Raw genomic sequence first — 25,182 nt, 5'->3', positions numbered from 1 at the left:
TAAGGCAACAAATTATGTGCTGCTTAATAGGATTCAATGGGAAGAATACAGCACCACTTCTGTGATATTCCTGTTAGAGATATACAACCACAATTTAATAATGAACACCAGACAAACCAAAACTGATAAACAGTTTACAAAATAACTAGCCTGTGATCTTCAAGAGTCATGATCACAAAATTTTTTAAAAAAAGACAAAAAACCTTAGAATGAAAGAGACTATACAGAGACAGTACAACTCTTAAATACAAGTGCTTCTGAATGAGATCCTTTTACTTTAAAGGATGTTATTGGGACAATTAGTGAAACTTGAATAAAGTCTGAGTAGTAGATGATAGTAATGTAGCAATGCTAATTTCATGATTTTGATGATTATATTGTAGTTATGTAGGAGGAAGTCCTTGATTGTAGCAAATATACACTTAAGTATTCAGGGGGCACCAGGTTAATAATTCATCTCAAATGAATCAGGAAAAAAGTTCTTTATGTCATTCTTACAACATTTCTGTAAGGTTGACATAATTTAATATTCCAAAAATCTGAAACAAAGTGTTCAGTGTGTTCTGAGCCACAGCATCATTTTTTTAAAAAAAATATTTTATTTACCTATTCATGAGAGACAGAGAGAGAAAGCAGAGATACAGGCAGAGAGAGAAGCAGGCTCCCCACAGGATGCCCAATAGGAGACTTGATCCCAGGACCCCAAGATCACCACCTGAGCCAAAGGCAGTCAACCACTGAGCCACCCAGACCTCCCCATAACATTATTTTAAAAAGTGGAAAAAATATGTGAAGCCTGGAAGAAGGCTTCTATTTGCCTAGAGGGATGAACTAATATCACTGGGTAGAAATTACAGGGAAGCAAATTTCATCTCAATATAATCTAACACAATTGGGAGTTGTCCAACATCCAATTAATAGGACCACTTTGTGAGTCCGTGAGTTCCCTATCAAAGAAAAAATTGTAAATAGACGCTGGAAGTTCACTTAGAGAATATGGCTGGAAAGCATTTTTCGTTGAATGCAAAGTAAGACTAGATGATGTACAAATGTGCTTTTGATTTTTAAGGGATTGTGTGCCATGGTCTGAGTTTTTTTACACAGACTTCTGCTTTGAATCCTGAATAACCTCTGTACTGGAATAACAGTAATTTTTAATTTTTTTTTTTATTTACGATAGTCACAGAGAGAGAGAGAGGCAGACATAGGCAGAGGGAGAAGCAGGCTCCATGCACCGGGAGCCCGACGTGGGATTCGATCCCGGGTCTCCAGGATTGCGCCCTGGGCCAAAGGCAGGCGCGAAACCGCTGCGCCACCCAGGGATCCCTGGAATAACAGTAATTAAAAACCTCTCAGGCACTACTCTCTTCTTTAGAACCCTGCTATGGTCTTCAGCAACACTAAAGTCTTAGCTTCTTCAATAAAAATTATTAACTGGTCAGGGTACTCAGGGGCTTTAGGAAATAACCATCTTCACCTAAAAGAATTCTATTCATCATTCAAGATCTCTCTCAAACGTTGGCCTGTGCTGTGAGATTCATCCCTAATTCCCTAAGTAGTCAGTGCCATCCTTTTGGTTTTCATACCATGAAAGTAGCAGTAGCTACTTCCATAGCAGGACTGATTCTATTGTGCACTTTTAACTTTAACATATTTTTTCCTTAAAGATAAGTGCAAAAAGGTTAAAATTTTTATGTATTTAAAATTATGTATGCAGTCCTATACTTTCACTCCTACTCCTGGACTTTGAAACCCTACAGGGCCTGGAAGGGGTTTTATATAATTTTTATATAATTTTTCTCTGAATTCTCAACAGGCTTTGCAGTGCCTGAGCCTTAAGTAAGTTGGAAAACTGATCATCTTCGGCACCCATGAAAGAGCTTAGGATCTAATGATGTTCCAGGACAAACAAACAAAAATATATATACAAGTCAAAGATGAACAGAACCACAGAAAGCAAATACAGTATAAAACTAGCTTCAAGGGTACAGACTTTCGCAAATGACATTGAGTTAGTTCCTAGGCTGTGGGCTTTTTGAAGGCAGGACTCCTGTTTCATCTATTCCTGTATCTGCAGTACCCACGTACAGTGCCTGACACAAAATATATGCTGGAGAACCAGCAGAAGAATTAAATAGCCTTACCTTTAAATATGCCTTTTATGAGTGGTGCTACTGCTGTATTGAAGACTTCTTCTTGTTCCGTAGAGGGGTCAAACACAAAATCATAGGTAAAGGATTTGTCAGTACCAACCACCACCTAGAGAAGGCAAGGGACAATAAGTGAGAAAAATGAAAGGCAAGACCACGCCCCTCACTGCCATTTGGCCCCAGCTGTTCAGAGGTAGGCCCAGGACTCTCCTACGCACCTGAGGCTCCCCGGGTACGAAGGAAAGGCACATCTGGCAGCCCTCACTAATCTCTTTGGGGACCAGAGGGCGACATCGCAGTGCCACTCTTACAGGAATTCCCTTCACCTCTTCTTTCATGATCCTACCGCAACACCGTCTCTGCTTGGGGGGGTGGGGAGAGAGAAAAGAAAAGATACTTGCTGATGAATCAATCTTGGTAGGTCGGGAGGGGTGGGAGTTCAGGCCCGCCTTGGAGGGAAGGATGGGTTACGAAACTCGGCAGTAGCGGTGGCAGCCTCCCCGTCCTAGTGGGATCGCTGCCTCGGGAGAGTCAGTCTCTCAGGCTTGGCAACGACAGGACAGCCAGTCAGCTCCACGCTCTGAAGAGAGCGAAGTGGAGCCTGAAATGGAAAGGAAAGCCCCCAGCGGAGATGACGACAAAGAACCAAAGCCCCAGGGTACCAGGAAAGGCAGATCCTGAGCTAAAGTGTGCCCCCTTAACTCACCAAACTAAACGTCCTTTCCCCGGTCTCCCGCCTCCCTGGCCCAGCCGGAGCTTTAACCGCCAAGTTTCAAATCTGTCCCTGAGGCGCCAGCCAATCCGCGTGAGAGCTTGCGGGCAGAGCACGCACGTCGGCGCGCGCAGGAAGATGCGTTGGGAAGGGGAGGGCCTGCGCGCCGCACCCTGAACCCGCCCTTTCCGACCGACCGTAGCATCCGCTTCCGGCTTCCAGACTGAATTGGCGGCGAGCAGAAACTGGGGTTCCTGAGGTCTGCGGGTGAGTGAGGTAGTACTGCATCTCCCCGGCTTGTGCGCAGGATTCAGGCAGGATGCGGGGCAGGGACCTGGAAGGGAACCGGTGGTGAAGGAAGGGTCGTTGTTCTGGGGACCCCCACCATTACTGATCACATCTAGGGAATGTGGGGTGGTGCCTTGTCCAGAGTCCTTGTGGATAGTTGGAGGCAGTCCTTGAACTTTGAAAACTGACGCACCTGATTTCCTCTTCTCTAGACGGCAACATCTGTTTTGCAGGATTGTTGTAGGAAAGGAGATGATCTCAATGGAGTACCTAACAGGTTGCTTGACACGCAGATATTCAGCAAAATTAATTGTTCTCTTTCATCTTTTTTCTTCTTTTTCTCTCTCAATCTCTATCACCTGGAAGTGGGCTGGGCCCATAGATGACAGCCTTGGGATGGGATGGGGTTGTTTTTTGAAACTTGCTGGACTGCTGACCCTTTTGAACCGTTTTCTGTCAGCCTCGATTCACCCTTCCGTCCATTCCAGGGCCTTGCTGGAGATGGACACTCGGATTCCTTATGATGACTACCCCGTGGTTTTCCTGCCTGCCTATGAGAATCCCCCAGCATGGATTCCTCCTCATGAGGTGGGAATGTTTGAGTAGGGGATATATTCCTGTGGGCTTGAGATGATACATGAAAGGTAGGATGGCAGGATTAGAAAGCTCAGTGGAGGGTGAATTCTAGCCTTGTTGTAGCCAGGGGCCCAGAAATTAGAATCTGAACAACTGGGCCCATTGGGAGCTTCTTATGGAATCCAACTACCAGAGTCCATTCACACCAGAGAATTCTGGAAATTCAGAGCCCTAATTTCTATTCTCTAAAGGTGGAGATGGGGAGCTACTGGGCTACTAACATTTCCCCATGCTATCCATCTACCCATTCGGACAGTGTTATCTGTACTTAACACTAAGTCCATGACCACACCTGTGTGTGTGTGTGTGTGTGTGTGTGTGTGTGTGTGTGTATTGCTTTTAAGATCTTATTTATTCATTTATGAGAGACACAGAGAGAGAAAGGCAGAGACACAGGCAGAGGGAGAAGCAGGCTCCCTGCCTGGAGCCCGATGTGGGACTCAATACCGGGTCTTTAGGATCACGTCTTGGGCCAAAGGCAGGTGCTAAACCGCTGAACCCCTCAGGGATTCCCCCCACACCTTTTTCTAACTTCAGGGTGATGCATTTGTAGATGAAGGGAGGTATAAAATCTAAGGCTGGTAGTAAGAATTTGGGGTTGCTGTTTCTTGCAGAGGGTATATCACCCAGACTACAACAATGAGTTGACCCAGTTTCTGCCCCGAATCGTCACACTGAAGAAGCCCCCTGGAGCTCAGGTGAGTTTATGGAACAATTGTGTCTTTTTTTAAAATTTTATTTACTTATTTGAATGAGAGCGTGCATGAGTGGGGGAGGCAGAGGGAGAAGCAAACCCCTCACTGAGCAGGGAGCCCAACATGGGGCTCCATCCCAGTACCCTGAATCATGACCTGAGCTGAAGGCAGACACTTAACTGACTGAGCCACCCAGGTGCCCCAGAACAATTGCATCTTATTTTAGGCTCGGTTTGTCTGTACCAGGCCCAGAAGTTGGCAGTGGATCGGGGGGATGGATGGGAAGGCAGGTAGGGAGGTAAGGAAACACTTTAATGGGCAGAAAGTCTGAGATACCACTTCCACAACTTCTGACTTCTCTCTGAGAAACACATAAGCCAAACTATCATACAGTGATACCATTAGATGTTCTTGTGTTTGTGGTCTATATTAAGCCCCCCTTCTGTGCTCTTGTCTTACAGTTGGGATTTAATATCCGAGGAGGAAAGGCTTCCCAGCTAGGCATCTTTATCTCCAAGGTATGTGTGCCTTGTAGGCAATATGGATTGCTAATTCCCTTTCTTAAGTTACCAGATTGCAGAACCATGGTATCCAAAGGCCTGGGAGAAGAATGATTTAGTAGACCTACAGAAGGGGCGTAATGGGGACACCCATTCCCATTTAAAACATCTCAACTGGCAAACCATCTGTTTCTCTGCATTGTCACGTACACACAAAAACAATAGCATCTTAACCTTTGAATAGCACTTAATTTCAGTTACAGCCTTTGAAACTCTTTTGCCTCAATCTCATATATTCTCTCCTTACTAACAGGTAATTCCTGACTCGGATGCACATCGAGCAGGACTTCAGGAAGGGGACCAAGTCCTAGCTGTGAATGATGTGGATTTCCAAGATATTGAGCACAGCAAGGTGGGCACAGCATCTGGGCTGTGGTGAGGCAAGAAGCCATCCCTGGTAGAAAAGGCTAGATAGGATTAGCCTCATCTGTAACTTGATATGAAGGAATCTCTGCTGAGGAAGTGCACCAAGAGGAACCAGCTAGTAGTGACCCAGAAGGTTCAAGTGGCAAGCTGTTTTTCTCCTGTTATGATACTGCCCTGGGTCATATCTCTTTATTTGTACATGCTGCTGTGTTCCTTCCAGGCTGTTGAGATCCTGAAGACAGCCCGCGAAATCAGCATGCGCGTCCGCTTCTTTCCCTACAGTGAGTGCCACTCTCTTTTTTATTTATTTGGCAGGGTGGCCCTGGGTAGGAACTCTTTAAATACTGGTTACTAAAGGCCCCCCAAGTTTGGGATGGGGAATTGGAGGTGTAGGCTTGAAAGTAACCCATTCTTTTCTTCCTTTGCCCCAGATTATCATCGCCAAAAGGAGAGGACTGTACACTAGAGAGTTGCGGCCCATAGCCCTCCACATGAAATCTCCTCGGACAAGCTGGTTAGGCCTCAGGGAAGCCTCTTGGGAAACTCTACTCTCACCCCACCCTGGCAGAGTAGAGTGAGGTAGGGACACAGTAAGGCCCTGCACCGAGTCAGCCAGCCAACTGCATTACTCAAACTGTGCTGCACTTTTTGTTTCCTCGTTTTGTAGGTGAGATCATTCCCTGAAACAGGAAAGGCAGCCGACATTTATTGAATACCATGTGCTAGACAATTACACATGTGTTGTATCATTTTCATTAGACTCTAGAAATCCACAAAAAAAAAAAATCTTGGGGGCCTTCCATCTCCTCCCATTCTCGTACTACCAGTCTCATACATTCCAGAGACTCCCTGGAACCATTCTCCCCGCCCCCACCCTCTCCCCACAAAAGTAAAAAGCAATGCTGAGGAAATGTTGGTGTGACTTTTGGATGATACTGACTGGGTTTTAAATGCTATTGAGGCAAAAATAGTAGCTCTTCCAAAAACAGGAGCCTATGGAAGTACCAGCAACACTATATTTACCTCACAACTATCTCTATCTGGCCAGTACGTTAGGGAGGTCCAAGAACCTTACCTTCAGTGTAACTGAGGAATGGTGTAGGGTGAGGGGTACTAGAAGAAACTGCCCCTTACCTTGTGAGCTTTAGACATTTCTCTGTGTGTGGGGGGAGGGGTAGTATTAATAGAATTGTCTTCTTCCCCACATTGTTTGATCTGGAACACAGATGAAGGGAGAGGCTTGGATGCATTCCTTCCAGGAATGGTTCCCAATTTCCAGCTTGTAGTTTGAGTGATACTGTTGACTTCCCCCTTTTCTCCACCCCAACTCCCAAATAACCTGCCACCATCTTTATTACCAGTCCATTGTTAGAGATTCCAGACCACATCTTATGCCATTTCCATTGGCATGTTTAAAATACCCCATTCAGGGGGTGTTTGGGTGGCTCAATTGGTTGGGCGTTTGCCTTTGGCTCAGGTCATGATTCCAGGTCCTAGGATTAAATCCCACATCAGGCTCCTTGCTCAGCAGAGAGCATGCTTCTCTCCCCGCCCGCCCCCCTGCCCCTACCCCTGCTCATTCTCTCTCTCCTAAGTAAATGAAATCTTTTTAAAAAAATACCCATTCAGAAAAGGAAGTTTTCTAATGAGGTATGAAGTGAAGTGCCCCCATGATGAAAGTCCCAGATTTGCCTTGGAAGAATCTTGGGAAGCTTAAACATGTATTTCCAGGCCCTGCCACTGGAGAGTGATTCTGTTGTTCTCAGGTGGAATCTGGAAATCTGAGTTTTTAAAAAAGTCTTCAAATATGGGAAACAGTTCTAAATAGTATATCTCTTTGAGGAAGTTCTGGCTCTCTATAAATCCCTTTTCAGCTTTACTATGTGCTATTGACAGTAGCAATGTCCTTGTGAGTATAGCTGGAGGTAGAATTTAGCCCTGTGCTGCCTGGGAAATCCCACTCCCATTCTGTGCTTCTATTTGCTGTGCTGTCCCCCAGTGGCCATCTGAAAACCTGGAGGCTGAGATACTTGCACAAAGGCATATTGGTTGAGTCTACTGAATGTTGAAGTCCAAGACTCTTCCTGTGGTTAGCAGGTTTTAAAACAGCTTGTCTAAGAAGTGTGGTAAACATGGTAAAAAGTCCCAACTAAGTGCCATGGGCCTAGGAGGCAAAAAGCCTGCCCTAAATTGGTTCTCACTTTGAGGTACTTAGAATGGTTCTTTGTCATGACACGAGCATGACACAACTGCATTGTAAAGGTACAGGTATAGCATGGAGAAGATATAAACGATAACAGGCTGAGGCAAAAGGACTGGTCATTTATTGAAGGTGTAGCTAAGAAAATATGGGTAATGAACTGTATCTGCCTCTGAGGTATCCCAGCTGCTGTAGGACTGTATCCCTTTTTTAGAGTTTTTAGCAGTCAGAGAAGGTAAGGTGGGATTCCTGGGCCCTGCAAGAATTTTCCACCCCACGGCAGCGAGATGCAGTCCAGAAAAACAATAGCCTTTTCAGAGGTTCTATTAAAATTTTTATTTTTATTTTAAGTATGACCCACACCCATTGTGAGGCTAGAACTCAATGGCCCTGAGATAAAGGGCCTCCTGCTCCACCGACTGAGCCAGCCAGGTGCCCCTCAGGGGTTCTGTTTTGCTCCTAAATTCAGAAATTATATGAAAGCTTAGTTAAGTAGCCAGGGATTTAAACCTTAAATCTGAGGGGGGGGGATGGATTACTGGCAAGCCCAAAAGCAATAAATTCATCAAATTAGACAAGAGACCAGGTTATCAACAGGAACAGTGGCTTTTGATGCCTGACTCCGTGAAAGGCTCCAGTTGGATTTCAACCACTGAAGTGTGTTATGGTAAGAGGGATGTGAGTGACTAGGGTTAAGTCTCAACTACCAGGGGCAGCTTCTCGGAGACACAGAAGAGGAATTCTGATCTGACCTCTTCTTGCCTGAAGGCAAACCAGGAAGCTACTTTTTGTGCTGAGGTTAGTCCCATTTTCCCTTAAATATCTGTAAGGACTGGCCATCTAACTCATCAACAGAAGTTTGCCTTCTCTGCTTTACACTCCTTAGCCCAGCAAAGCTAGGATAAAGGATGCTCCTCTTCAGTGGAAATGAATTCTGGATGGAAGGGCAGAAGCCATGTGCTGGGATAGCTGTGTGCATGTGTTAAATGCATGTAAAAGGCCAGATTCAGAGACGATATTGGGCCTTTGTACTGCATGGTAGGGAAATGAACCTTGTACCTGCCCCAAGATAGGACAAGCCAAGGTTATCCAAAAGAGTAAGCAGTGGAGGGTAGCTAGAGACAAATGCAACAGAAGTATCCTAAAGAGAAATGGAGGGAATCCCTGGGTGGCGCCGCGGTTTGGTGCCTGCCTTTGGCCCAGGGCGCGATCCTGGAGACCCGGGATCGAGTCCCACGTCAGGCTCCCGGTGCATGGAGCCTGCTTCTCCCTCTGCCTGTGTCTCTGCCTCTCTCTCTCTCTGTGTGTGACTATCATAAATTAAAAAAAAGAACTAAAGAGAAATGGATATTACATATTTCACATTGTAACTTGTTTGGGCACTGGTCTCAAACATCACATATGAGGTCTCTGGATTTTTCTTCCCCATCATCTACAGAGACTTGTCTGGACAAATGACAAATGATGTGAGGGACCAGAGAGTGGTAAGTGGTAACTCAAAGTGGATAAAGACGGATCCTTCTGAAGTGTGATGATGCCTCCCCAGGACACCAACCATAGAAGCCTTGAACCCATCACCTTTCTATTCCCTGAAACTGGTAAACTCCTCCCCTATAAACAGCACAGGAGAGCCTTCCCATAGAGATTGACTCTAGGTGTGCCAGAAGTTGTAGTTACTTTTTGTCGTTCAGATCAGTGTTGTTATCCACTAACATGATGGTGATATCCTCACTTCTTTGTGCTCCTATATCTACCCACTTACCTGTCTCCTTGAAAGCATTGATATCTACAAAAGAATGTGTTGTAGAGAGTTGAAACATTTAGTAGAGGTTTAGAGAGGATAATGTACCTGCCCTTCCTCTCTGCTAGTCTTACCAACCTATTGTTTCCCTCAATCCCTTTTTCAAATAAAACGACAGAACATGCACTTGTGACATCATAGCCAGCCACTGCAGTAGTTGAATGACATGTAGTAGAAATTTAGGCTGCAAAAGTACTCCCGGCCAGCTGTGTCCCATAGCTGCAGCCTGAACCTGCATAAGAAAATGTTTAGAAAGGAAAGAAACTTGCCTTTTAAAGGTTAGAACTTAAAAGGCAAACCAAAAAGGATCAAAGAAACTGGGTCCCTGAAAAGTGGTTGCTCTGGCCACAAACCAAGTGGCCTAGCATTCCTAGGACAGATCTAATCTCAATATACTGTTTTGATTGAGGAAGACCTTATGTATAGAGCAGCAGATTTAAGGATTCAAAGCCTCCTGGATTTTGTGCTACAGGTGGAGATGAGATGAAGGCAGAGAAAAGCAGGGTTTGGTCATTTGGGGAGGCTTCATATTTTTCTTCCCCTTTTCCACAAATAGTCCAAGATGGTGCTACCCTACCATTAATGCGTAGGCCTAAGGTGTTGAGGTATAGTGTTATTGATAAGAGAGTAATCATTCACTATTTGGTTCTCCCAAGTACATGGTCTTAGACAGGAAGCCAATTCCAATGAATACCTGCAACCAAGAGTCAGATACTCTGCACCACTCCTCTACTCCCAATACCAGGCAGTCTTAGAACCAGAAGTGGAGGGATCCCTGGGTGGCGCAGCGATTTGGCGCCTGCCTTTGGCCCAGGGCGCGATCCTGGAGACCCGGGATCGGGTCCCACGTCGGGCTCCCGGTGCATGGAGCCTGCTTCTCCCTCTGCCTGTGTCTCTGCCTCTCTCTCTATCTCTCTGTGACTATCATAAATAAATTTTTAAAAAAATTAAAAAAAAAAAGAACCAGAAGTGGAGAATGGCCCTAGAAAAGGTGGTCCAGGGCTCAACTTCTCAATGCTCACAAAAGATAACTTTGAGAAGAATCCCTAGGTGAGTTGGCCAAGGCGGGGACAAAAATGTACTGTATGATGCCTTGATGGTGGGCTCACCTGGCAGGCAACTAAAGCTGTGGTACTTGAAGCCCATGATGAACCTTATCTTTCCCACCTTGAAGTAGGTAAGTAGGCCAATCATCACCCTGAGGAAATTGATACCACCTCCTCGGCCTCGATACTGTACCTTACACAGCCCTATTGCCAAAGCCCTACCCATGTACCTCCCTTCCCTGCTCTGCTCCCCCAGGCACAGGAGTTTGGATTTGAGAATCTAAGTAGTTTCCCGGAGAAGCCTCTGGCCTTGCCCTGGGCCCCTCTTGTGAGGGTGTACATCGTGGCAGGTGGGTGGTGCTCTCAGGTGGTGCTCTGACAAGGTCACACGGAACTCTTCTCTGTCCATCTGCTGCTCATCACCTTGCACGCTGCCCAGGGCTTGGCACACGGCTATGCCCCCTCAGGTCCTGCCTGTAGCAGTGGGTGACCATGGGAGTGGGGTGGTAGGGGTGCTGTGGTGGTAGGGTAGGGGCTGGGATGGCCAGGGCCCAGAGGGAAAGTTGAAAGACCCACGGAGGGCAAGGGGCCTTGCCAGAGGGACGTCCGAGGTTGTTTAGGGCAAAACCACATGGTAGAGAGTAATCATGGACAGGAGCAGAGGGTGCTGTTCTCCATACTCCATTACCTCTTTTTTTTTCATTTTTTTATTGGAGTTCAATTTGCCAACATATAGCATAACACCCAGTGCTCATCCCATCAAGTGCCCCCTCAGTGCCCGTCACCCAGTCACCCCCACCTCCCTTTCCACCACCCCTTGTTCATTTCCCAGAGTTAGGAGTCTTTCATGTTCTGTCTCCCTTTCTGATATTTCCCATCCATTACCTCCTGGAGAAGGAAATACCAAAGAGATTGCCAGGCACGTCTGGGACAAGTTGATTTATTAGAGCGTTACAGTGGGGCTCCCACACAGAGGCACCAAAGGAAGGTGCTCAGCTTCCCTCGTCCCCCTCCTCCGCCAAAGCCTCCTGGCTCTCTCGCCGCTCCTGCCGAGCAAACTCCTCAATGACTATGTCCTCAGAGCTTGCAAAACAGCAAAGGGGAATGGAAGGTTAGGAGCAACTTTCTGGGCATCGTCCACGCTCACTCCCTTTCTGTGATCCCTGAAAAGTGACCCTCTGCTTCCCAGCCCGGATCTTCAGCCCCCTCTCGGTTGCTACCCCCATCCCCACCCCGGTCGACCACTCCGGCTTGTTTCCCTTCTCTCCCTCTCCAATCTCCCAAAACATCCGTCCCCCCACCCCACCCCCACGCGCCACAGAGTGCTGGAGGGGAAATGAGAATGGGGGGGTGGGGAGGAGGGGAGGGATCAAAGAACGGAAGACGGAAGGAAGGCGGGGGAGTGAGGGGAAGGAAAAAAATGGAAAGGATGAGGGGGAAGGAGGATTCTGAGAAGAGCAGGGGGTGGAAGACGTATGAAAAGCACTGAACTATGACACGAAGCTAAACCGTATGTTTCTATTGCACAGCATTGAAAGCAACACTCCAGAGAAGCTTTTTAACATTTCCATGTCATAAAATGGAGGGTGGCAATGGGGAAAGGGGGATGGGGCTTCCGGGCCTCACATTTCCTTACCTAGCAGCCTCTGTAGCAAGCGTGGAGAGAGGGAAAAATGGAAGTGAAGCTGACCGGGGCTCTCAGTTCCAAGAATAAATGTGTTGTTTCTCTTCCCACTCCCTTTTTAACTCTCTCCTCCCCGCCCCGCCCCACGCGCACCCGCGCCCCCCCCCAAAACCTAGGAATCCAACCTATACATTCTCTACCCACACTGATAGTCCTTGATTCATGAGAGCAGAACTGCTTAGTCCCCAACACTCAGGACCACTGTTCCTACCAGTCCCACCTAGTCACTCACCATGTGATGGCTTTGGATGCATCAGGATCAGGGGCAGCTCCACGCCAACATCGCTGCAAGGATTCCAAGGGACAGTTACAGATCTCCCTCCGAGGCCACTCCCTGAACCTCTCTCCCTCAGTTTTCTGGTCCTGGGATGTCCTCACACTTTCATTTGGCACTCTTTTGGTCTCATCATCTCCTCATCCTCCCCATCTTGCCCTAGTCCCCTCTCCCCACTGCTTCCCCCTTGCATCTCTTACCTGGCTATCAGGTCACCTAAGATGCTGAGGATTGAAGGACAGTAAAATTAGCAGCTGGAAATGAAGAGGGGCAACCTAGCTTTACTGGGGGATAAGGGATCATAAGGACAACTCAGTCTCAGAATGGGTTTCTGGGAGGAAAGTTGGCTTGCTCACTGAGCTCACAGGTTTGGGAAACTGACCTGGGAGAAGGGGTGGGGAACAGCTTGTTTGGGTCAGTCCAACCAGGGGGGAAACAAAAGTGGCTCCCCAGCCCCTTCCCAAACTGACCCTGAACCCTCGCTCACCCTCCACCAGACACCATCAGGTTGACTCTCACTTTGTAGGACACCAGGATCCCCAGCAGCTCCTTGTTCATTCCAGGTTGAAGACTGGAGGTGGTAGTATTCATTGTTGTGTGTTTGTTGGGGCCAAGGGTGGGATGGAGGATTAGGGGAGTAATTCATTCAGTCCCTCAGTCCCTTCCTGTTCACCTTTTCTAGCAGACCTTCCATGCTCTAATCTCTCCTTCTCATTGAAATCACATTTCTGTTTGTAAAATCCAGTTTTACCGTGTTACACTCTGCTCAACATCCTACCTCTCTGAATATAATTACTGGGCTTAGCTTTCACGACCCTTAACAAACTGGCCCCACCCAGTCTCTCTAACCTCTCCTGCCCTACCCCCTAACACCTGGAAAACAACCCTAAGTGGACCCATCCTCTCTCCATGCTCAGAACATGCCATGCAGACTCCCACCTCCTGGCCTTGCCCATGCCATGCTCCCAATCTGGATGCTCTTTCCTTCCTCTGTCGCTATCCAGATCCTACACTGCCTCAAGATCTAGCTCATTCAATCTCTACCAGGAAGCCCTCTCCAGCTTTGCTGGCTTCTTTTAACTTCTATTGAATTTCTAATCTGAACTACTTGTACAAACATTTAACCTTTAGATTGCATCCGCATTCTTCTTTGTTCTCCATCTAGGCCATAAACTGACTGAAGGCAGAGACTCTCAAACTTCTTTGTATCCGCTCATATTGCTTAGCATAGGAATGAGCATGTAACAGGTGCTCCATGAAAACTCACTGATTGGAAACTAAAATACAGAAAACTGTATGATATTGGGAAAGTCTCTTCGTGACTCTGGAATACTGATCCTTCATCTATAGAATAATGCTGTCTGGTTGATTCCTAAGGGTCTTTCTAGCAATAACAATCTATAGCTACAACATTGATGAGGCACAGAGAAGGACACTTACCAGATGGTGGCAGATGGCTTTTGGTGGGAGATGCATCTAACACTAGGGCCTCCAAAGGCATGGGGCCAAATGAATGATTTGATAGAAATCTATCAGTTCCTATTCTCTTGTTCTCCTTTTTTTTTTTTTTTTTTTGCTCTTGCCCCTCCATTTCTCATCTCCTAGTCTTTTCACTCCATTTCTGTCTTTGCTAGAGAGTAGCTACTCTAGAGATCACAGTGTTAGAGCCGGACAACATGCAGTAGAATCCTTTCCACCTCTGCCCCTTACTAGCGATACAGGCTTGGACAAGTTCCTTCATGCCTCTGAGCCTCAGGGTCCCTTAAGTGTAAACTGAAATAAGAATATGTACATATCAAGCCTACATTAATGTGATTCTTATAAAGATTTATATATATATATGACCTTTGTGAGCTATGAAAGACACAACACAGGCAATTTTCCTCTCTGCTTTTTCCTTTCTTGCTGCCTGTGACCTAAGCCTGGTTATTGGTCCTATGGCATTATTTAGCTTCCTGTTGGCCCTCAGGCCTGCAGGGATCTCTGAACACTGGCCTAGGGATATTTAGAAAAAATAAGTAGGCTTCATTATAGGTGGTAGCTCAGGACTATGTACATAGCATGCAGAATGGGTTGGAGAGAGAAAATGGAGCTTGGGAGTCACATTTGAGCTTACATGGTGCTCGAGGCCAGATTGGTATCACCATGCTTGAGTTTGCCATCCAGTGCCAGGCCCTGTTTCTGGCAGTTGGCAGCCAGGAGTGGGGTTACTTCAAAGCTCTTAGAGAAGCTGGAGTTAGCAGCTACAGTCTCCCTTTAAAAGGAGAAGAGAAGAACTTAGGCTAGGCTTGCAAATTAAGTGTACTTTCATTCCCATGTCTCTCGCACAATTCCACAAACCTACTGGGATATCCAAGGGTGCTGGCATGTCCCACTCTGGAGAGTGGGAACAATTCACTCTGGTGGGAAATTCATATACCCCTGACCTCTGTCCGCATTTTGATGGTCCTCTTATGGGTAGCCTCCCTCCTGTTCTCCTGGGAATCCCTCAGCCCTCACCTTGACCTCCCTCAGTCCTGGGTTCCTACCCTCTTCCTTCTTTTACCAACAGCCTCCTTTGCTTCCAGTCCCCAACCCCTTCCTACCAACCCACCCCTTGGCTTTCTGACCCCATCCCCAGCACCAGCTCACATGAACTCCTGAATGAAGACAGTCTTGGTGTACTTGTCTAAGGAGTATAGGACGACATCTGTGATCTGGTCAACTGCACAGCCAGGAAAAGCACATGATCATCATCATCCTCAAGACCCCGACTCCCTGGCCTCAGATGCGACCTTATATGTGGGTACACTATGCTTGATGCACTAAGATGTGCATGTGGACAAAGACACGTATTTTGATAAGCCTGCATTAGAGTGAAAGTCTAGATTAATGCAGACTGGGTAAGTGGAGCTGAGTTTTAGAAAAGGAGCCGTGGATCAGGGACTAGGTGCAGGGGGATAGGAAAAGGAGCTCACCTGAAATCTTGATTTTTTTGATGACCTTGTTGGTGCAGTTGTTGATAGAAACATTGACAGAGATGGGTTTGCCATGGTAGTGAACCTGAAGCAGAAAGAGAGGCTTATCATGAAGGTGGAGGGAGAACACCCAGATCAAGACCTAGAATTCCTGTTTCCTTAGCACGGTTGTTGCCCTGGCTTCCATCCCTGTCTACCGAAGTAGAAAATCAGAGTGGTTCCAGGGTAGGGGTCAGGAAATGTGGGTCACAAACCTCTCTGTCCATTGAGGCCTGGAGCTGTAGGGGCTGAGCTGACAGAAGGAAGCGGCGGGTAGTCTGGGCACAGGGGCCAGGGCCTGGCTCTGGGATTGCAAACTGTACTTTTCGAACCACCAGCCGCACCGAGTCTCTGAGTAGAGGAGTAGAAGCCAAGAGGTTAGCCTGAACATCTTCTTTGGGAACCACAGACCTTTTCCATGCCACCCCCAGGGGCCAGTCCTTGCTTGGGGTGGGGGGTGGGTGGCGATGGGATAAAGCCTCTCTCAGACGATTCCCCTAGGCCCTCAATGTAGGGCCAGCAAACTATGGCCCACTGGCCAAATCTGGCTCGCTGCCTGTTTTTGTATGGCCCGCAAGCTGAGAAGGGTTACTATATTTTTAAATGGTTGAAAAAAGGTCAACAATAATATTTCATGACAAGTGGAAATCATATAAAATTCAAATTTTAGTGTCTATAAATAAAGTTGTATTGGAAGACAGCCCGCTCATTCATTTACATACTATCCATGGCTGCTTTCGCACTACAATGGCAGAGTTGAGTAGTTGCAACAGAAACTATAGGGCTCATAAATATTTATTTTATATTTTATAGGGCCTAAATATTTATTTTTTGGCCCTTTACAGAAAAGTTTGCTGACTGTCGTTGAGCAAGGAAGAGAAGTCAGAGGGGAATCAGAGTTGGACATCTGAGACAGTGGCGATGGTGCTATGGAGGTTAGAAGTAGGGCTGTTTCTCTCCTGAGATCAAGATCTGTTTTATAACACTGTCCAGAGGCAGGGATTTTGGAGAGGACCAGAGACTACCTCTTGGAAATTTTCTCCTCCAGGTTTTCAGCACAGAAACTCTTCACTTCAAAGTCAATCCCACAAGCCTGCAAGGGGGCGGGGGCAAAGAGAACTCATCTCCAACACTGCCTATTCTTTCCTCTTGGGTCTATAAGGAAATGCCTGACCCCATCCCTTAGCTGTCCATTTCTCCAGTCTTGTTCCTTTGTCCCTCTGTCCCTCCTCCTAGAACTGACTGTTTATCCCTTTTTCTCAGAACCCAGAACTTACCTTTCCTGCATCTTCAGGACCTGGTTGCAATGTCACCGAACAGGGCAGGTTAACAACCATCTGGGGGATCAGAAAGAAGTCAGCAAACAGAAGAAATAGGGACCCCCTTCCTTTGTTGAGCCTCTTTGGCTTCCTGACTTAATCTTCTCTGGCAACCTCGCTGAGGACATGGGGGTCAGTACCTGCAGGGTAAAGGGGTAGGCATTGTCTCCCAGCTTTTGCAGCAGTCGCTCCTGTAGGACCGTGAGGGGCCCTTGGGGGCTGGTGGGCTCGGGTGGGAACACTTGCAGCACCTGTACGTACAGATCTTTGCGGAACGTCAGACCAATCACATCCAAGTCATCATGGCCATAGCGAAAGGCACATGTCAACATGACAAACACTGCAGGCAAAGGAGGAAGAGGGTGGCCCATCATGCCTGAGGCAGAAAGGAAGTTCTTAAATGGCTCATAGGAAGACATAGAGAGACTATGTAATATGAGTGAAACTATATGGCCATGAAGAAAAAGATTAATATATTAGACTACAGTAAAATTTAAAACTTCTTTACATTAAGAGTCTTTATAGGGGATCCCTGGGTGGCTCAGCGGTTTAGCGCCTGCCTTTGGCCCAGGGCGCCATCCTGGAGTCCCGGGATCGAGTCCCACGTCGGGCTCCCAGCATGGAGCCTGCTTCTCCCTCTGCCTGTGTCTCTGCCTCTCTCTCTCTCTCTCTCTCTCTATCATAAATAAATAAATAAATAAATAAATAAATAAATAAATAAATAAAATCTTGAAAAAAAGAGTCTTTATAAACAATGAAACAAGCAACATTTGTTGTTATCTGCCTTGTTAATTTTCCCCATTCTCACTGGTGTAAGGTGGTATCTCATTGTGGTTTTGATTTGTATTTCCCTCATGGCAAGTGATGCAGAGCATTTTCTCATGTGCATGTTGGCCATGTCCATGTCTTCCTCTGTGAGATTTCTCTTCATGTCTTTTGCCCATTTCATGATTGGATTGTTTGCTTCTTTGGTGTTGAGTTTAATAAGTTCTTTATAGATTTTGGAAACTAGCCCTTTATCTGATATGTCATTTGCAAATATCTTCTCCCATTCTGTAGGTTGTCTTTTAGTTTTGTTGACTGTATCCTTTGCTGTGCAAAAAGGGAACCCTCTTACACTGTTGGTGGGAATGTGAACTGGTGCAGCCACTCTGGAAAACTGTGTGGAGGTTCCTCAAAGAGTTAAAAATAGACCTGCCCTATGACCTAGCAATTGCACTGTTGGGGATTTACCCCAAAGATTCAGATGCAATGAAACGTCGGGACACCTGCACCCCGATGTTTCTATCAGCAATGGCCACAATAGCCAAACTGTGGAAGGAGCCTCGGTGTCCATCGAAAGATGAATGGATAAAGAAGATGTGGTTTATGTATACAATGGAATATTACTCAGCAATTAGAAACGACAAATACCCACCATTTGCTTCAACGTGGATGGAACTGGAGGGTATTATGCTGAGTGAAATAAGTCAATCGGAGAAGGACAAACAGTGTATGTTCTCATTCATTTGGGGAATATAAATAATAGTGAAAGGGAATATAAAGGAAGGGAAAAGAAATGTTGGGAAATATCAGGAAGGGAGACAGGACATAAAGACTCCTAACTCGGGGAAAGGAACTAGGGGTGGTGGAAGGGGAGGAGGGCGGGTGTTGGAGGGGAATGGGTGACGGGCACTGAGGTGGACACTTGACGGGATGAGCACTGGGTGTTTTTCTGTATGTTGGTAAATTGAACACCAACAAAAATTAATTTAAAAAAAATGAAACAAGCAAAAGCCTGCATATATTTGCAACATATTTGGCAAACAAAAGTTTAGCATTCCTAACCTGAAACTAATGTAACATTGTGTGTCAACTCTACTTCAATAAAAAAGTTTTAACATTTGTGATATATAAAGAACTTCCACGAATCAATAATCTAAAAATCCCAATATAAAAGTGTGCAAAGAATATGGAGAGGTTCTACACAGAAACACAACATAGAATGGCAAGATTTGAAAACATATTGGGGTGCCTGGGTGGCTCAGTCAGTTGTGTCCAATTCCTGGATTTGGCTCAGGTCGTGATCTCAGGGTTGTGTGATCAAGCCCCGTGTTGGACTCTGCATTTGATGTGGAGTCTGCTTGAGATTCTATTTAACTCTCCCTCTGCCCCTCCCCACCGCACGCTGTCTCTAAAATAAACAATGAATCTTAAAAATACACATGAAAACTTGTCCAGTCTCATTTGTAATCAGAAAAATGCAAATTAAAGCCACAATGAGATAACATTTCACACGCATCAGCTTGTCAAAAAAAATTTTTTTTTAAGATTTTATTTATTTATTCTTGAGAGACAGAAAGAGAGAGGCAGAGACATAGGCAGAGGCAGAAGCAGGCTCCCTGAAAGGAACCTGATATGGAACTCGATTCCCATACCCCGGATCACACCCTGAGCCAAAGGCAGATGCTCAACTGCTGAGTCACCCAGGTGCCCCTGAACTATTATTTTTAAAATATTTTATTTTCTTGGGGATCCCTTGGTGGCTCAGTGGTTTGCGCCGCCTGCCTTCAGCCCAGGGCGTGATCCTGGAGTCCCAGGATGGAGTCTCACGTTGGGCTCCCTGCATGGAGCCTGCTTCTCCCTCTGCCTGTGTCTCTGCCTCTCTCTCTCTCTCTCTCTCTCTGTGTGTGTGTGTGTGTGTTTTATGAATAAATAAATAATATCTTTTTAAAATATTTTATTTTCTTAAGTAATTTTTACATCTAATGCAGAGCTTGAACTCACAACCACAAGATCAAGAGTGGCATGCTCTACCAACTGAGTCAGCTAGGCACCCCTCCTCTGAAGTATTATCTCCACTTTATAGGTGGAGAAAATGAGCTCAGAGCTATTAAGGGATGGCCCAGAGTTTCAACCCAGTTGAAACCCAGTTTCAACCCAGGCCTGTGTGACTCCAAAGCCCAGACTTGCGTGTGCCCAACCTACGTCATAGGAGTTCATGCGAGGAGTTGATGTATAAGAAATCCCTTTGAAAACTGTAATTATAGATGTGAATGATGATGATAATCATGGGAATATTGGCAGAAATGGGATAGTTATAATTGAACCCATACTTATGCAGCTGGTACCTAAGATTAGGGGCAAATAGAAAGCCACTTCAGTGGACTAGTGGAATGTGGGATGGGGTACAGAGGGCTACCTGCTGTCCAAGGACAGAGTGATAGAGATTGAGGGAAGGAAAGAGGTAGAACAGGGATGGGGAATCTTACTTCTACCAGGAGCCCTGACCCACAGAAAAGCACATGCTAGTAGAAAGCAACTTATTGTAGTATTTTTAAGAGATCAAAATATCAGACAGATGATCTGCTTTTAAAATTAAGAACAAGGAAAGTGAAACTATATTCAAAAGATACAATGAAAACTGAAAGTAATGATAATGGTAGTGTTTATAAGGACTGGGGCAATGGGCGACCTCATATATGGCAGGAGGGAGAGTCAATTGGTACAACTATTTTGGAGGGCAGTTTGGCAATAGAAAGCTTTAAAAATGTGTGAATGCCCTTTGGACTTTCATTTCTTCTCTATGCATTTACTCTTAAGAAATAATTGGACAAAAAAATAATTGGACAAATATGAAAGATATATATGTGTGTCTGTGTACATACACAAGTATGTACTTTACAGAGTTGTTTATAACAGCAAAAAATGTCTGATTGAAGATTGACTAAATTATGGTTCCCCATGCAGTATACTACTAAGCAACTGAGAAATTTATAGGTTTCTCTATATGAACATAGGTGAAAAAGATTAGAAAATTTTATTTATGATATTGCATTTTAAGTAAAAATATAGCTATTTCACACAGGAAATGTGAATAAATATAAACTGAAATATTATTGGTGATTATCTTTGAGTGATAGGGTAGGATTGTAGTTTCTTTTCTCCTTCACCTGTACTTTCTAATTTTTCTACAATGGAGACAAACTTCACAATTTTCGAAAGATGTGACAAATAAATTCCCCTTGGTTTTCAATTACAGCCCATTTAAGAGGGAGAAAAGAGAGAGAAAGAAAAGGAAAAGGAAAGAAGGAAAAATAAAGAAAGGAGAAGACAGAAAAGGTGAGAAAGAGAGGAAAAGAGGTAGCTACAAGGAAACATGAGGAGGGAGGAAATGAAAGAGATGAGGAATAACACAGAATATCAGCATGGGTGAGGCACAGGGATATGTAGTAGCCCCTGAGGTGAGGTTGGTAAGCAGGTGGATTGTTATTGGCATATCCCCCTGTTTGCAAGTGGGTAGGGCATCATCTCCCCCGCCTCCAAACTTTCTGATTCTTTAACAATTTAGGATCATCCTTTTTGCATGCTAGAAAACAGCTCCAATTTTAAAAATTCAATTTCTATTATAAAGTTATTAATTTAAATTTGTGGCAGGAAAGAATATCCACTGGAAAAAGGACAGTCTCTTCAATAAATGGTGCTGGGAAAATTGGACAGCCACATGCAGAAGAATGAAACTGAACCATTCTCTTACACCACACAAAAAACTAAACTAAAAATGGATGAAAGATCTCAATGTGAGACAAGAATCCATCAAAATCCTAGAGGACAACACAGGCAACACCCTTTTGAACTTGAACACAGTAACTTCTTGCAAGATACATCCATGAAGGCAAGAGAAACAAAAGCAAAAATGAACTACTGGGACTTTATCAAGATAGAAGCTTCTGCACAGCAAAACAATCAGTCAACAAAAGTAAAAGACAACCTACACAATGGGAGAAGATATTTGCAAATGACAAAGCAGATAAAGGGCTAGTATCCAAGATCTATAAAGAACTTATGAAACTCAACACTCAAGAAACAAACAATCCAATCATGAAATGGGCAAAAGACATAAACAGAAATTTCACCAAAGGAGACATACACATGGCCAACAAGCACGTGAAAAAATGTTCCACATCACTGGCCATCAGTGAAATAGAAATCCAAACCACAATGAGATACCACCTCACACCAGTGAGAATGGTGAACATTAACAAGACAGGAAACAACAAATGTTGGAGAGGATGTGGAGAAAGGGGAACCCTCTTGCACTGTTGGTGGGAATGTGAACTGGTACAGCCACTCTGGAAAACTGTGTGGAGGTTCCTCAAAGAGTTAAAAATAGACCTGCCCTACGACCCAGCAATTGCACTGCTGGGGATTTACCCCAAAGATACAGATGCAGTGAAACACCGGGACACCTGCACCCCAATATTCATAGCAGTAATGTCCACAATAGGCAAACTGTGGAAGGAGCCTCGATATCCATCAACAGATGAATGGATAAAGAAGATGTGATATGTATATGTATATGTATATGTACATATATATGTCCATTATTATATATATATACAATGGAATATACTCAGCCATTAGAAAGGACGAATACCCACCATTTTCTTTGACATGGATGGAACTGGAAGGTATTATGCTGAGTGAAGTAAGTCAGTTGAAGAAGGACAATCATATGGTTTCACTCATATGGGGAATATAAAAAGTAGTGAAAGGGATTATAGGGGAAACAAGAGAAAATGCGTGGGAAATATCAGAGAGGGTGACAAAACATGAGAGACTCCTAACTCGGGGAAACGAACAAGGGGTACTGGAAGGGGAGGTGGGCGGGGGGATGGGGTAACTGGGTGATGAGCACTGAAGGGGGCACCTGATGGGATGAGCACTGGGTATTATACTATATGTTGGCAAATCAAACTCCAAAAAAAATACAAAAAAGACCAAAAAAATTTAAATTTGTGTCTGTTATACAAATAATACATAGTAATTGTATGAAAATCAGAAATTACAAACAAAAAAATGATTCAAAACTCTGTCACCATACTTCGTATTGCAGTAACAACTGCTGTTCATATCACTTGCAATTGCTTCTCAGCTTTGTGTCTATAATTAAACATCAGGCTACCTTAGATATTTGTGACATTGCCTATTTGAAAGTGGACTTTTTGAGATCGTTGTAGATTTACAAGCAGTTGTAAGAAATAATACAGAGAGATCCCATATAGTTTTTTGTTAAACAGTATATCTTTCACAGGAGCATGTATACTGCCCTACAATTGGCCTTTATCACTCAGTAGTATAGTATAAGCATATTTTACATCAATAAATGAAACTTGATAGAAAAAAATATTAGAAAATATGCAAACAAAATTATCTTCATAAAAGTAGCAAAACATGTAAAATAGCTAAGGAACAAACTTAAGAAATATATACAACTTAAACAAATAATAAAAAAATTCTTTTAGGAACATAAAGATTTGAATAAAAGGGAAAACACATATTCTAGATCAACATGCATTTTTTTACGCTAAATATTTCTTTCTGTAGGTTGTTCTGAAAATTTTGTAGGAATGTGAGAAAATGATTTAGGTTTTTTTGTTTTTTTTTAGAAATACAGAGTAATTGAGAATCTCAAGTTGGTTAATTTAGTGGGTATTCCACAGAATTCCTCTGATATTTAAAACTGGCCGGATGGCTTATCCACAGTGTTTAGTCAGAAAAAATAAGGTTATTTTTATCTCACAGTATCTAAAGGTTATATTTGAACTAGTATTCATCAATTTATTCTCAGCCTTTTTCAAGTCAAACCCAACTTTCAAACTTATTGAATCACAAACTAAAAAAAATTTATTAAAGCAGTGCAAAAATATTTCAATGTAATCTTGATCTATGGTGCTGTGGCCAGAGTAATGTCTCTTGTTGTTACTTGCTGGTGCTATGGTTTTCTTTGTTTCTTTACTTGGGATTTCCCACACACACACCCAGAAAAGACGGGGTTTCCCTACACAGAAGAGGTAGAAAGATATATACCAGAGGTTGCAAAATGTCAGTCTAAGGGTCACATCCAGACTAATGAAAAATGTAAATTTTTTGATCTATCTAGACCTTTAAAAATCTTTTAGTTAGTTGCCAACATTTGAGAATCATGAAATTTTCGTGAAAATATGGATTTCTGGAATACTGCATCTTTCTGTAGCCAGTCTAAGCCCACATTCAGTTCAGCAACAAAGTAGAGTACCATGAAAAATAATAAAGAAAATCAGAAAGCTTAGAAAAAATCTATTTGAATTCCAGCACACGTATACATTTTGTATACTTTTGAAAAATAAAATTTTATTTATGTTTTAGAAATAAACCTATTTTGAATATTATTTGGGGGAAGAGGTACCATAATCTTTTCAGAATTTAGGCCTCTGAAGGTCTTATTCTGAGCTTCATTTCCAGTTCCTACCCAACAACCAGAAAATTTGGCCACACTAGGCTAAAATTCCCATTTATTAACTCCCACCAGACAAGGCATTCACAGTTCTCACCACGTTTTGGTTTTCTTCTACCCCTCTGGTCCATTCGTTTAGTCTATTCATTTAAGTTACTTGTCTGGCGTGTGTGACATTTCAGTTTGGGATCCCTGGCACATACAAAGGCCAAGAGAATTTTTACTTACTCTTTCGGCCCTTCAAGTAATCGGGGTCAACCAGGACTACACCATCTGTGTAGAGAGCGAGAGACGGTACCATGGTCAGGAAAAATCCTTAGACTATGAAACAGAAATCCATCCCTGAAATAGTTCCTCCCATTTTCCCCTTGAATTGGCCTCTTCTTCTGTATGTTCCTTTCTTGGCTTTCTTTTAGTTGCTGGCTCCCATTCCCTTCTCCCCAGGTTATTTCCCTTTTTAGACTCACTGACCAATGGGATCCACCATGTCCACATGGTCCACGAAGTCCCGTTTCCCCAGGTAGATGGCAAGCTGTTGTGGAACAACCTTGCGTGTTATTATCATAATCATCTTTGAATGGCTTCCCCTGAATCCTCAAGGCAAACCCTTGAGACCTCTCCCTTTTGCCCTTTCATTTGCCTGGCTAGGCCAGGTTCTCTCACCTTCCCATTGGAGCAGGTCTTCTTATACACTCTATAAAGAGATAATCAGAAAGAAAATAGGGAGGGTCATTGCGAAAGAAGGGAAGAGGAGAAGAAGGAAGTGGAGAAGAAAAGGAAGTATTCTTAGGATTAGTAGAAGAGGTTCAAGGAGCATGAAATGGTGCAAAGGTGGAGGTAATTGGGATAGAGTTCAATTTACAAGTTGAGGAGAAGTTGGAAACTCCTCTACCACAAAGCAGGTACTTGAGTTTGGATAGGGGACAAGTCACGGATTCAGAGAATTAGGAGTTCTTACTTACCTTGAGATGTGAGCCATGAAGTTGATGTTGAGCCTTTTCTGAGAAGAGGGAAAGAAGGAGGAAGGCTCAGTCATTTGGTCCCAATTCTTTCTCCAGGATACAATCCAGACATACCTAGTGTGGTGTAACCTTTCCTTGTTGAATAGATATCTCACTACCATTCAAGTGCCTTATATTCTCTCTCCTGCCAAGGTTACTTATTCAGTCACACTCTCACCCATCCCAGACAGGGGGAAAA

General features: G+C 44.3%; 3 protein-coding genes across 6 annotated transcripts in view; 1 reads left to right on the top strand and 2 right to left on the bottom strand.

The window, feature by feature from the left end:
* Positions 1-3,061, bottom strand: part of KIF4A (kinesin family member 4A) — a 126,121-nt gene extending 123,060 nt beyond the window's left edge. Inside the window, exons 1-3 of one of the 3 annotated variants that reach the window (XM_072744539.1) lie at positions 2,857-3,061; positions 2,369-2,509; positions 2,145-2,259 (exon numbers count right to left, since the gene is read on the bottom strand). In XM_072744539.1, coding sequence (XP_072600640.1) covers positions 2,145-2,259; positions 2,369-2,488 — 235 coding nt within the window. In that variant the 5' untranslated portion in view covers positions 2,489-2,509; positions 2,857-3,061. Of the gene's footprint in view, positions 1-2,144; positions 2,260-2,368; positions 2,513-2,551 lie in introns of all 3 variants that reach the window. The other 2 variants (XM_025982856.2, XM_072744540.1) reach the window with 2 other exon arrangements.
* On the top strand, positions 3,048-8,951 carry PDZD11 (PDZ domain containing 11). Of its 2 annotated transcripts, none has more exons than XM_025982857.2 (7): positions 3,048-3,129; positions 3,639-3,738; positions 4,401-4,484; positions 4,943-4,999; positions 5,295-5,393; positions 5,628-5,688; positions 5,839-8,951. In XM_025982857.2, exons 2-7 carry the CDS (start codon positions 3,652-3,654, stop codon positions 5,871-5,873), a joined length of 423 nt encoding a protein of 140 aa, XP_025838642.1. In that variant the 5' UTR covers positions 3,048-3,129; positions 3,639-3,651; the 3' UTR covers positions 5,874-8,951. The 2 variants fall into 2 exon arrangements, with proteins under 2 accessions (XP_025838642.1, XP_025838643.1); XM_025982858.2 differs by having other exon boundaries at positions 3,081-3,138; positions 5,839-6,318.
* Positions 8,952-11,378: 2,427 nt separating this feature from the next.
* Positions 11,379-24,961, bottom strand: ARR3 (arrestin 3). The gene is made up of 16 exons (XM_025982888.2): positions 24,945-24,961; positions 24,646-24,676; positions 24,454-24,514; positions 24,211-24,255; positions 16,868-17,067; positions 16,686-16,745; positions 16,434-16,501; positions 15,624-15,759; positions 15,370-15,454; positions 15,044-15,116; positions 14,529-14,666; positions 12,900-12,983; positions 12,613-12,636; positions 12,371-12,423; positions 12,091-12,100; positions 11,379-11,537 (listed from the first exon to the last, which is right to left on the bottom strand). Exons 1-16 carry the CDS (start codon positions 24,959-24,961, stop codon positions 11,447-11,449), a joined length of 1,176 nt encoding a protein of 391 aa, XP_025838673.1. The 3' UTR covers positions 11,379-11,446.
* Between the last annotated feature and the right edge of the window lie 221 nt (positions 24,962-25,182).

This window comes from Vulpes vulpes, chromosome X (assembly GCF_048418805.1).
Source record: "Vulpes vulpes isolate BD-2025 chromosome X, VulVul3, whole genome shotgun sequence".
NCBI lineage: Eukaryota > Metazoa > Chordata > Mammalia > Carnivora > Canidae > Vulpes > Vulpes vulpes.
Note: the sequence above shows the minus strand (reverse complement) of the source record. Positions and strands in the feature narration are given on the sequence as shown.

Excerpts from the sequence above, each read along its gene's own strand:
- ARR3 (XM_025982888.2), bottom strand. Across the intron at positions 16,502-16,685 it reads GTCCTGAAGATGCAGGAAAG|GCTTGTGGGATTGACTTTGA; the intron begins GTAAGTTCTGGG and ends GCCCCCTTGCAG. Across the intron at positions 12,637-12,899 it reads CTGATGGTGTCTGGTGGAGG|CATCTTAGGTGACCTGATAG; the intron begins GTGAGCGAGGGT and ends TTCAATCCTCAG.
- PDZD11 (XM_025982857.2), top strand. The coding sequence starts at position 3,652 with ATGGACACTCGGATTCCTTATGATGACTACCCCGTGGTTTTCCTGCCT. Across the intron at positions 3,739-4,400 it reads CATGGATTCCTCCTCATGAG|AGGGTATATCACCCAGACTA; the intron begins GTGGGAATGTTT and ends TGTTTCTTGCAG. Across the intron at positions 4,485-4,942 it reads AGAAGCCCCCTGGAGCTCAG|TTGGGATTTAATATCCGAGG; the intron begins GTGAGTTTATGG and ends CTTGTCTTACAG.